Source organism: Myripristis murdjan, chromosome 5 (genome assembly GCF_902150065.1).
Source record: "Myripristis murdjan chromosome 5, fMyrMur1.1, whole genome shotgun sequence".
Classification (NCBI taxonomy): Eukaryota; Metazoa; Chordata; class Actinopteri; order Holocentriformes; family Holocentridae; genus Myripristis; species Myripristis murdjan.
In genome coordinates, this window is record NC_043984.1 from 29,388,197 (window position 1) to 29,400,817 (window position 12,621).

Here is a 12,621-nt window from a genome sequence, read left to right on the forward strand (position 1 = left end):
CCCTCAATGTACAAATCGAGAATATGTCTGATGTAGCTGCAACTGGTACAGGTCTGGTCAGCCTGAGGGAGGAGAGGAGAGTTTGTTTACCACAACTAGCGCTCTCTGTGGTTAGCTAGCTTGCTATCTACTTAACACAATGTCAACACAACCAAATTTGTGTCTTTCTTCTCACGATCGGATTTGCTTTGGCTGAACTATCAGTCAGAAAGCTCTTTCTCACTGACAGACTCCGCCACTTCAACATGCTGAATCGCCTGGTTAGGGACACAGTGCACAAACTACAGATGATCATTGGCCATGGAATCCGTTCGTACAAACATTTTACGCAAAAATCCATTATTCACCAAAATGATCTTTCCTGAACTTGTTCTTACTTGGTGAACAAATTTAGAACTGCCTCAGACCACGCATATGCAAAAATCATAAAGGTCCCAGAAGTCTCAGAAAATGTCACAGTCCAACTTAATCTGATGGAAATGGTATATTAGAACCCAATTATTTTAAATGTGAAAATGTGAAATACTACTATTAATAGCAACAATAATGATAGTATTACAAAATGTAATCATAAAATTAATAGGCGAGACTTTATCATCAATAAATCACCATCATAAACATAATTAAATTATTAATATATTAAGGGTGTTCTGTTTCCACTTTCAGATGACAATAAAGTGTATTTCCATATTGTAATGTGACACTTGTTCATTTCCAGCCCTCAGCGGGTTACACTGTGGTGTACGCAGCTGGCAGCAGCAGGTCAGTGCTCAGTTTTTACCACAGTCTGACAGTTCAGTCGTGGCGCAAGGGAGGGGCGACTTACTTTCAGTATTGCTTGTTACAGACAGAGAAGGTAACGTGCTGTGCACCTGGCACAACAAGAGAGATTTATATAGATCAATTCTATAAATCTAATCACACTGACCAGCTTTTTATTTATTGTTGTGGATCTGCCACATGCTGGCAGTGAGAAGAAATGTAGTCTAATGGTGACTTTTTTAAATACTTATTTTACACAGTATTTATAAAGGCTTACTTTAACCAAAGGAATCGTTAAGATTATTTAATTTTGATTCCGGTGATCATTTCCTATTAAACAAATTTCACTAGTTTCAGTTTCCATAACAGCTACCGCAGTAACCACCTGCAAGAGTTGGACGGCAGCAAGCGGTGCTCAAAAGCCTGGCTTTATTTTACTCTGAAAAACGCTGAGTCAGCAATTTTCAGATCACAATCAGAATCGTTAAAATCCAAACCCTACCGACGGTGGGCACAAGCTGTCAGTCTACAATGATCCTGATTCACTAACATACACACAGGGGTAAGAACAGAATCGGCATGTGTTACAAATCCGGGCATAATTTTGCATATGCCCTTGTTCTGCACACAAAGTAAGAACATTTCTATGCACATTTCTATGCAGTAAAATTTGGTTTTGCATCTTCAATGTCACTAGAAGTAACAGTACGCAGCAATGAAAAAAGTGAAAATAGTCCCCATTAAATTTGTTAATAGTAAGTATAATAATATATCTATCTATCTATATATATATATAGATACAGATGATAGATAGATATTTTTTTAAAGCAGAGAGTAGTAGCTTCTGATTGCAACAAACCTGATGATAGGAAAAATTCAAATTACACCTGTATTATTACACAGTCAGCTTCACTCACTCACAAACAACAGTTCTGTCTACTTCATTTTTCACTACTAATGTCAAGATCTTTGCAAAAATCTGAAATGTATTCTGTATGTGGTCACATGGAAATGTAAGTCTATCAAAAGGTAGGTAGGCAGGAAATTGTGGTCACAATGCACAACGCTGTTTGACATGATCACAGCTGATACCTGCCCTCTAGTCTCATGTGTTCTGAAATATCTGTAACTAGCTCACTGCAGCTTAAAAAACACAAATATGACACAGGACTACACAGAGTCTGTGATTGTTATTCTGGAGAATGACTTTTCCCTGATATACAGAAGTAGCCAAAAGACCATAACTCTTCTCCTTCGATTCAGACATATAAATAGCCTTATGTGGCCAACAATGTAGGGAGGGCAAGAGAAAAAAAATGCCCCTCTCCACCTCCGCAGTGCTGGCTGGCAGAGTCCAGAGACATTCCAGCCCAATCAAAACAAACAGCGCACTCGCACTGAGGAAAACCTTAGACAAACATTTGGTTCCCATTTAAGCATGGGATCGTTTGGAACGACCAGCGAGCCTCTGCCTCCAACTCCAGGATCGAAGACTGAGAGGCAAAAACTAAAGTGTCCACAGCATCTTGCATAGAGGTTTCACTTCTCTGTCACCAGACTCAGACTTTACTCCTCCATCGTTCGTCAGAGAAAAACAGGTTGTTGTTTCGTTTTGTGGGATGAATTGGCAACAGGTGTGCAAGATGTGTGAATTAGTCAACAGCAGGTTTGTCCAATAAATGAGATAAAAGACATACTGTGTATTTGTGTATGTATATGTAAAGTTAATATAACTGAGTATAACAGCCATTTCTAAACAACAGCTGAATGGACATGCTTGTATCAGTGTCAATATAAAGTGGCAGGTGTCATATCAGCAAAAACAACGGTCGCTGTATTCAGGGGAGAAACCTGAACAAATTACCAAAAACTGCACAGCCAGCAGAGTGAAAACGATGTATTAAAACTTCCCAGAAAAAGGACCGGTGAAGGTTCTTTGGCACAGAGAAACCACTTTTTTTCCCCCCACTTTTTTTTCAGGAATATGAAATTCACTCTTTGCTCTTGCACTGGAAGCAGGGCAGAGACAGCTTTCTTTTTTATCTCCTGCTGAGAAACGAGGAGAGAGCAGCAGCAGGAGGATTTCTACTGATTTTGTCACTGATGATGATGTTGCGCTGGAGGGACCGGACAGGCACAGAGCCTGATGTAACATGCCAGAGTGAAGAGAGACAACGGAGTCTGACATCAGTCTCGTTAAGTCAATGCACATATTGTAGCATTCAATATTTCAGCACACACTCTAATACTCTTTTTCTCAATCTCTCTCTCTCTCTCTCTCTGCCTGCCTCACGCACAATCCACTGCATCTAGTCTGTTGCGCCTAATTTAGTAAGATCATCAATAAAGTTTTTACATTTTTTGCAGCAAATCCAAGCCTAAAAAACCCCAAACAGGATTCCCACTGCAGCCCTGATGTGGAATTCCAAGGCTCTTCCATGCAGTGCTTACCTGACTTCACAGTTTTATTCCTGCCTTATTTGTTTGCTTGTTTGTTTGTTAAGGGGTAAACAGTCTCATTCCCACTACTTTTGGGCTTGCTATGGAGAAAAATTAGAGTTAAACGTAACTAAGGTTCTATGAATTCTGAATGACCAATAGACACCCTGCGTCTATTGGCACTGGAACATGATCCCATAGCCCAACACCAAACAACAACTGCACACTAAGGGCCAAAGCTAAAATGTGTTGACTTTAAAATGGAAAAAAAGCCAACACTGATAGCTGGACAGCTGAAATTAAAAACCAGCATAAGCTTCAATGTTATTAAACACTAAACAGCGTGACTGAACTGGCCAAATAAATACCTGACCACTCCTGACACCAAACAATGATCAATTGTAACAACTGTGCCTAAAACTTTTAACTTCCCATGAAGACTTGTCGTTATTTTTGACACTTAAGCTGTTTAGAATTAATCAAAAAAGACAGATTAATCAGCTATGAAAATAATCAGCCGTAGCCCGACTCACTTCCCCAGAAAATTGATGAAATTCCAACATTCCAGGAATTCCATAACCAATGGGAAGCGGTCAACCTGAATGAATCACATCAGAAATGTGCCGTGGAGAGACCTGCTGCGGGAGCTAATGGCTGTGACAGAGTTTTTCATCCCACCTCGTCCAGTCTCTCAGATCATGCCAGCAGCACGACCCCCGGTCCTCCTCGACACGTCCCGGCTCCAGGCTCCGCAGGGCCTCCGCTCCGCTCTCTCCCTGCCCAATGGCCCGTTGGTTAAAGCCACTTAGCAGGCAGCTGGAAGAGCTCCTTGAGAATACTAGCCATGCTGCCAGAGGGCTGTTCAAATATTTACCCTCGGATAACATTTCCTCCACGGCCTTAACCTGTGCGTTGCCGTTAATGGGTTTGTTTTCCTAATACCTACCAATGTTTGCTTTCATGGTCGCTTAAATGAAGTGCCTCAAATTGGAGCATGCATTTCCATTCGCCTTATCCTGACAAATTAATTAGTGTGCACAGTAATGCTGGGAGGAAACGCACCCTGAAACACACGCCAGACCGAATTACTGTAGTGTTACAGTTCATTAAGGGAAAGCCCTATTACTCATACTTCCCTAATGCCTGCAAATAATAAAGAATTTGCAGACATGAGCAAAGAAAAAACTGTGCAATTTTTCCCCTCAGTAATTTCAAACTAATAAACAATGCCTCTTGTTGCTGTCTGCATGTCATCATCTGTTGGCTGGCCCCATGGACAACACAGGGCAAGAGCATGAGGCTACATCAGCTGTCAGGAGGCTTTGGATCAATTTCCAAGCATGGGTTGAATATGAAAAAGCTCATTACGGCAGGTTAAATGTTTTTTGCTGTAAGAAAATGAAGTTGTGAGGGGTAGAGCAAGGAAGTCTCTCCTCACTGAGTGACTCAAACTGCTGTTTCCCTGGCTCTCCTGATCAACTCATCTTCCTATTTAATGAGCCGCGGAAATGCTAATCTGCAGCTTAAAAGGCCTTTAATTTGCTGTCACTTACGAGCGTTAAAATAATCACAAGCTGGATAATCTTAGCCCTCACACATCCTGACTGTGTTTACACTGCTGAGTTTCATCTATCCGTGGGGGCTTTTGATTTAAAGATTACTTTGGGCTTTGAGATATCAAAGCCAACAGTCCGTTCTCAACTAATCCACACTTCACTCCCTGAGGGGTGTGAGCCAGGCCACTCTCTTGCTTAGCTGGAGGAATATTGCTTTCACACACACACACACACACACACACACACACACACACACACACACACACACCACAGTATGCACAAGAAGCGCTTTCTCTAAACAGTGTATTTTTGGCATAGAAAATATTCTGCATATTTTGCAGGCTGTGTTTCTGTCCAGCAGGCTGTTTCTGCTGGACAGACTACACTAGGAGCTCATGCTGACTGTCAGGCTGTCTTTTCATCAGCCTCACCAGCCTCCACTTTTAAAAAACACAATAACAACAAAAAAGAAGGAAAAAAAAAAAAAAAACACAAGCTGCTTCCCACTGCTTACAGACAGGCAACAGACTATCTGACAGCAAACTGCTAAACCTTATTTACATACAAAAAACCATGCTCTGAAGAAACCACGGGGAGGTCAAAATCAATTATCACTAATTAGAGATGATCATGTGCCCACAGTGGAGGGAAATTAATCCACACTAAGAGGTTTATTATTCGATTTGACCGAGGCTGCCAGATTTAGCTCTGACCCAAAAAGCCTACCAAGACACCACTGACAATGTCTGAGAGACTGCTAGGGGTCATCACCAGTGTGTTGGGGCTAAAAGGTCACTTGGTTAACATGCCTTCAAGTGTGTGTGTGTGTGTGTGTGTGTGTGTGTGTGTGGTGGCCAGGGGCAGGGGGAGCTCACCTAACTGCAAAATCGTAGCTGTGTCACGAATGGCAGCACTGACCAGGGCGAACTGTCTGAAGAGGGGGTAGCACAAGACCCTCCGTCCAAATGACACCAGGACCTCCTGCAAGGAGCTGTACGTCTGCGGGACAGAGAACATGACACTCAATCATCACAAAACCAGATCCTGTTTATTCTCATATTTCCTTTAGGTAATCTTCACACTAACCCCTTGTCTAGACTGCAAGTGTATCAGACATGTTTTTTACTCGCATGTAACACGCAATAGACACTCTGTCATTTTAATCTATGCAGCTTTCTGCACCGGCTCCAAGCAGGCTCATGTCTCAGCTGCATCTCATGAGTGTAACTGCAACCTGAAACCTTTTTTATTTTACACCTCAAGTCTGTTTCCCTCTGTTGTACGCAAGTAACTACGGTCACTATGTATTGGGATCTGAGTGCTTCCAAATGCAAGTGACCTATGCTTAAAACTGTACCTGAACGCCTCCGGTTCAGACACACAGACGGAGCGCTTGCTCACTCTACACTTGTGGTCTAGACAAGGGTTTGCTGGGTAAATTTGAAAATGCTGTTTAATTTTTTTTTTTATCCAGACTACACCACACGAGCATTTCTAGACTGTTTCTAAAAGCCTGCCATCCATAATGAAACACCCGCAAATGCTTTACATTTATGTTCAAGGTCAAGTTCATGGAGTTTATTATCAGAAGCATAAAAACACATTCTTGAAATAACTGACCACAATGTAGATAACATACAATCTTACACTAGCGGTTTCAAAAAGCTCAGTTTTTGCCATCCACACTACAATGCCAGGCCAGTGTTTTCTACCTGTTTTAAAGGTTGGAAAACAGCATCTGGAGTGGGTAGAAGGCCAAAACAAAGAAAAAAATGTGAATATTTCTGATAGAAATTGCTATGTATTTTCTATCAGAGACACTACCTATTTAACATGTGATGATGGACACCTGTGTAACTCTCCCTGATGAAGGCCATGCTCTGGCCAAAACATGTTGGAGCTTTTTATCATGTATGCTTTTTATCGATTAAAGGCTTTTTATGCACAAGAAGAGTTGCCTTGGATTTTCTGTACGTTCTCATGGAAATATTTTCCCCGTAAGTCCAATGAGCCCCTTCTTTTGTCATGGTATGAACCTTTTTTACATGAAATGTTGACACGCTGTAGCTTTCTCCTATTCTTCCTTTTTTCAAGGAAAAAAATGTGTTGTGTTTTCAAAGTTACCCAGTTTAATATGGATATAGCCTTACATTGATCTAAAATGCCATCCTCGACTTGAGCTCAGTGTAAACTGGTTAACCCGGCATTTCAGTCCAATGGGCGAGGTTTCAACAGGTCACCTAATATATGATTTGCATAGATGTGATGACACAGAGGATGATCCGCATTTTAGGAAGGCAATACTATGGCTCAGGGGGCGTCCAAACCTGCCTTGTTTAGTCTGACTAAATCGAACTCGTGTGCATTTCCTCCCTGGTGTGGTTCATTTGGCCAAGTGTGAAACAATCAATTGCACTCGGGTGCAGACCAAAGCAAACGGACCAAGACCCTGTTGAGGAGGTGCTCTCGGAGGTGCACGGTTACAAATGAACTCCTGAGCAGTGGGTTTGCAGTGTCAGTCTGGACCGTCTTTCATTCAGTCCAACTACAGGAAGCATTGTGCATCTTGGGCTGAAGCAGCTCCTGTAGCTCAGTTGTGCAATGTAGACTTGTAATTAATAACAAAAAGAAGCAACTTGGAAGCGTTTGCCACTGGCGGTTAGCAGCACAGGAACACAATGAAGCAAGGGTTGACATGGAGCAACAAGGAAAAATACTGGTATATAGCCCAAATGAGCATTGCAGTAGGGAAGAAATGCCAAGGTTGTTGATGGCACTCCATGCCCATGTTTGATACTATGTTGGCCAAACGTGCTTGTACACTAAAGCGAGAGGAAAAAAAAAAAAAACATCCCCGAAATAAACACTTCCTTTCTGTGTCTTTCCATTCAGCTGTATTTGTCTGACCCTGACCACATGGCTTTTGTTGATACATTTTGGTTCGTTTTCATTTCTGGCCATGTGAAATCAAGCCAAACCACATGAATAATGCAACAAAATACCAATTATTCCACTAATCTGAACCACGGCAAACAGGCTACTGGTGTGAAAACTCCCTCAGTGTGAGTTTAACCAATGGATTGTGATAAATTTCCAATAAATCACCATCTTTTGGAGTTGACTCATGTTCATAGTGTAGCTGTACGGAGAAAATGCTGTGTTTCGGTCGGGTTGGAGGATTGTGGCATCAATTAACCTAGCAGTGAAATATGTGTGCTTCTATTAACGTAAACACCTGCTTTCTTTTTAGAGGGTATCACCATGTGCAAAAACACTGTGTAAAACCTGCTTGCTTGGTGTTAAAGTGGTAACAGAGAGATACAAACAAAACAGCTTTGGTTTAGCCAAAATCTTTAGCCCTGCAGTACCTTGCCCTCTCTTTTTCTTAAGCGGGAGGCCAGCTCCCCCCGGTGTGAACTGCAGTCACTGGTACGCTAATTACTCCTAACAACTCCTCATTTATAGGGCTGACAAAATAGCGCTTGAAACTCTTAAACACCTAGGCAGCCCTAGCCTTTTAATTGCTACTGCTCTTTAATCACCACGTTTACTCAAGGATTTTCCCTGCATTGCTGGACAAAGAGCCTATAGAGAGAGAAACAGAGATCTTATCCCCTTTCTTTTTTCTTCCCCCTTTTCTTTTCTTTGTGGCTTGTTAAGAATGTGTTGTGAGCTTGCGGGTGCATGTCATCGGGGATCATGTGCTCCCTTGGGCTTGTTTAGCAGGAGTGTAAATAAGGTTTGCTGCTGCAGGGGGAAACTCAGTCACACCAGCGCAGCCAACTGAGGACGAGTAAACATGCAGCAGATGGAGGAAGGGGGGTGGGAAGGAAGGGGGGTGGGAAGGTGGGATAAGGTGCTAGCGAAAGGAGAATGGTGAGCACGAGCAGCAAGGCAAAAAAGATAGACAGCATGAGCATAAAAAGAGAGATGGCACAAAGGGAAGAGTGGAATGAGGAAGGAGGGCTGATATCAGCCCTGACACACAGACAGACAGGCAGTCAAAGAGTGGAAGACGTGGGGAGGAGAAGGAGGAGGAGATGCCAGGGAGAGGGAGATTGAGCGAGGTGGCCTGTCAGTGGCAGCCGACAGCTCTGCAGACTGACTGACTGAGCCGTGCAGGGCTTCCAGACAGGTGGGGACCATCATTTGCACCTCCTCTATTATTTCCACTGTAGGCAAACTTCTACCTTTCACGCTGTGGCCAAGGTCTCAGAAACCTGCCCTCTCCAAGCAGCCTCATTGTCAGGACTAATGATCCAAATGAGGGGATTAGGGGCTGCTGTTTCCTGAGGTGTAAGATGAGCTGCTCTCACACATCCTCAGACACTCCTGCTCACAATGCCATTCACACACACAGACACATAGACACATGCAATTGATTGGCTAGTGAGCAGACGGGCCATCACACCCCATCATTTACTCTTTTAGCTAGGAACACCTGTCTCTGCTGTTATACAGGGCCCAGGTAATACACAGAGTCAACCAACTGTCAATTCCCCACAATACACATTAGAGGCCAGTCTCACTGACATGGATTAGTCCTGGACCACAGATGTTTATTTCAGTGCAAATCTCTTTGATGGAGTTGCCTGGGAAATCAGCCTAAGTCTCTTAAGCACCTTCACACACTGATTCATCTGTCAACACGTTTACCCAGAGTGCAACCGCATACGCGCGCGTGGAAAAGCTACACAGACGCACATTCACCTGAGAGCATCCGATCACGCTGCAGCAGCAATAATATGCGCGAGCCACCCGCCCACCCAGTTAGGAGGTTGAGTCAAACAGCAATGGCTGCTGCTGAAAATGGATTTGAGCCAGGATGATACATGCTGGGACCTGTGACGATCCGGAAGGCCAAGAATAGCAATAGGATATTTAAAGAAGAGCCGAACTACGCAGTCGTGACTTTTTTTTAGTCATATTCACATGTATGGCATTTTAAAGACACACAGAGGTGTCCATCATTCAGTGCTGCTTTAATTGCCTTGCATAATAATATGATTGGACTGTCTCACCTCCAGCCAGCAAAGAGTCCCGCTGAGTTTCCTGATGGTCCATGGTGATTCCACCTGCAGGGAAGAGGGTGATTACTCATCATCGTCAGCTAATGGACTATGTAAGAAGTGTATGAAACACTATATGAAGTTAAAATGCGATCTTATGATTTAGCGGTGCCAGCACACCATTATACATTCAATTCTGTTTGGAGAAAGGAACCAAAAACATCAAGGTTTGTAGCATTGTAAGAAAATGCTCGACAAACAACCTGAGGAAAATTATGGACATTGTTCAGGGTTCTCATCAGGTCATCACAACCCAGATGTAATGACCTGATGTGTTCAAGTGTTGACGTGAAATTTTTACACCAGTGTCTTTGTTGTTATAGCAAACTTTGATTAAATAATCTGCTGTATCAGCTGCTTCTACTGTTTATTTTGCTTCATTCACCCGTCCTATGATGTGTCTATAACAATGAAATCGCCTTCTCTCACCTTGCCTTTCTAAGGCTATCTCAGAGGAGTGACACAAAGGGCCTGGACTGAGCTCTTGGATCTCCTGGTAATCTCTTAAGGCTCTGAATGAAATGGAAGGGGGTCTAAAGGATTTGAGGATAGAGAGCTTTGTCATCCAAGGCTAAGTGCTGCTCAGGACGAGCAGTCTCTTCACACATACACACACAAATGAACAAACTCACACCCATACTCACATTGTGATCTCCCTCTGTAGAGCGCACTTCATAGGTGTAAGCCAGCAGGATGTCCACCAAACTGAGCCAGGCCTGGTGACGGGACGTCTTGTCCAATAGGTATGAGCGGTTAGTGAATTTTCTCAGCTGCTCCTTCTCATCATCGGTGAATGACACAGCTGCACAAGAACGAGGATGTTCCAGTTAGTCTTTCATTTCAGTCTGTCACATTTCTATGCTGAAATTGCTTTAAAGCTTTATTTATCCAGGGAAGGTAAGTTAAACACTTTACATTCACACAGTTGCATTTTCACATGTGGGACCTGCCCAGTAAAACCACAGGAGCACTTGAGGGTTAAGTAATTTGCTCAGAGGCACCTTGGCAGTAGTTGTTGAGGAATGTGGGAGCACTGCATGTACTTACTTATTCACTACCCACATTTTCCCCAGATGGTTCAGGAAATCAAACTGGAGACTTTCTGGACAAAAGACTGCTTCTCTATGTCTTTGGCCAGCGGTTCTAAAAGTGCAGACCTTGAGAGGGTTTCAGAAGACCCCAGCCAGCATAGTGGCAATAATTTCATCAAAATAGAAATGATTCCAATTTGAGAGTATGTAAGAATCTTTATCTCACCATGTACAATGTCATCATTCACATAAATCAACGACAAAATGTTTCCCACATGAGGGTGGAAAAAATCTTGGGGTCCATGACACTTATGTCTATAGCATGAAAACATTTAAGAAACTCTACTCTAGTCTACCGCCTCCCCAGTGCTCCCAGAAATTTCTTGAAATTCATCTCCACAAATTCACTAACTGTTGCCTTTGGAAAGAGACATCTGCTTAATGGGGATCTACGGCAAGCCTAATGGGGCGACACAAACAGATTTCAATCCCATTTAAGCTATCTGCATCCTTCAGTGTTGAAAACTGTGCTGAATGTCTGCAGGAACAGGCTGTAACTCAACAGTTCTTTTTTTCTCCAGCAGCTTATGAAACAGCTGAAAGCAATTCTTCTCTCTGCATGAGGAGAGGAGAGTCCCTGCACTGAGCCCCTGATGTGCAAGAGGCACTGGTGTGTATGGATAAAGCATGTGCACATATACACATGCACACACACACACACATACACAGATAGGCACACTGTCTCATACGCACACATGCTTCAAAATGATCCTTCTGGCTGCAGTGGGAACTTGGCTCTGCTGGGAAGGAGATTCCTGCTGCATTACGTCAGGCTTTAGCTCCCTGCAGACGCTACCTGAGTCCCTCGCCAGTGCAGCTGCAGCAGCAGAGCACAGCCAAGCAGAACACACACAGACAGACACAAAGACCCAGATGCACGTGCATCCACATCTGCACACCTTCTTCAAACATACACACACACACACACACACACACACACACACACACACACACACACACACACACACACACAAAGGCAAATATTCACAATACATGGAGCGTAGGAATGAAAATGCAAGCACACAGATGTACATGCACGAAAGCACACATACAAGAGCAAAAAAAAAAAAAAAAAAAAAAACTACATGCACATGTCTACATGCACATTCTTCCTTAAGCACAAACATACACACAAACATCCACAAGACACTGGAGCAGAGGGATAAAACGCAAGCACACAGATGTCCATATGCTCAAACACACACACAAGCAAAAAACATGTGGCAAAAAACCCTAGATGTATATGGGTATGTGTATACATCTGCACACATATTTACATACACTCAAGCACACACACACACAAGCAGAAGACATACAGGCAAAAAGCCTAGATGCACATGGTTCTACAGCTGTGCACACTCTTCCTTCAGCACAAAAACACACATACAGTACATATAAATGCAAATATAGACACACTCACAGCAGAGGGATAAAAATATAAACAGAGATATATGTAGTCCGGTGCACATACAGTGCATCCGCATATGCAGAGTTCATGCCACACACACACACACACACACACACAAACACTCACAAAACACAGATGTAGTGGCGGGGTAAACATACAAGATCTATCTATAGCCACACAAACGCAAACATTGATACAATCCGGCGTCTCTAAAAACACTCTACAAGTGTCTGGCTTTGATTTTCTGTGCGTTCTCATTCATACGAAAATAATATTGACAATTCCAACAGCTACGA

General features: G+C 43.0%; 1 protein-coding gene and 1 long non-coding RNA gene across 4 annotated transcripts in view; one reads left to right on the forward strand and one right to left on the reverse strand.

The window, feature by feature from the left end:
- Positions 1–12,621, forward strand: part of LOC115359032 (uncharacterized) — a 396,103-nt gene that overhangs the window by 115,664 nt on the left and 267,818 nt on the right. The window lies entirely within an intron of this gene.
- The window catches only part of shq1 (SHQ1, H/ACA ribonucleoprotein assembly factor), a 31,624-nt gene that overhangs the window by 11,163 nt on the left and 7,840 nt on the right, over positions 1–12,621 (reverse strand). For all 3 annotated transcript variants that reach the window (XM_030051231.1, XM_030051229.1, XM_030051230.1), the window contains exons 8-10: positions 10,471–10,628; positions 9,779–9,832; positions 5,633–5,756 (exon numbers count right to left, since the gene is read on the reverse strand). In XM_030051231.1, the coding sequence (XP_029907091.1) occupies positions 5,633–5,756; positions 9,779–9,832; positions 10,471–10,628 (336 nt within the window). The remainder of the gene's footprint in view (positions 1–5,632; positions 5,757–9,778; positions 9,833–10,470; positions 10,629–12,621) is intronic.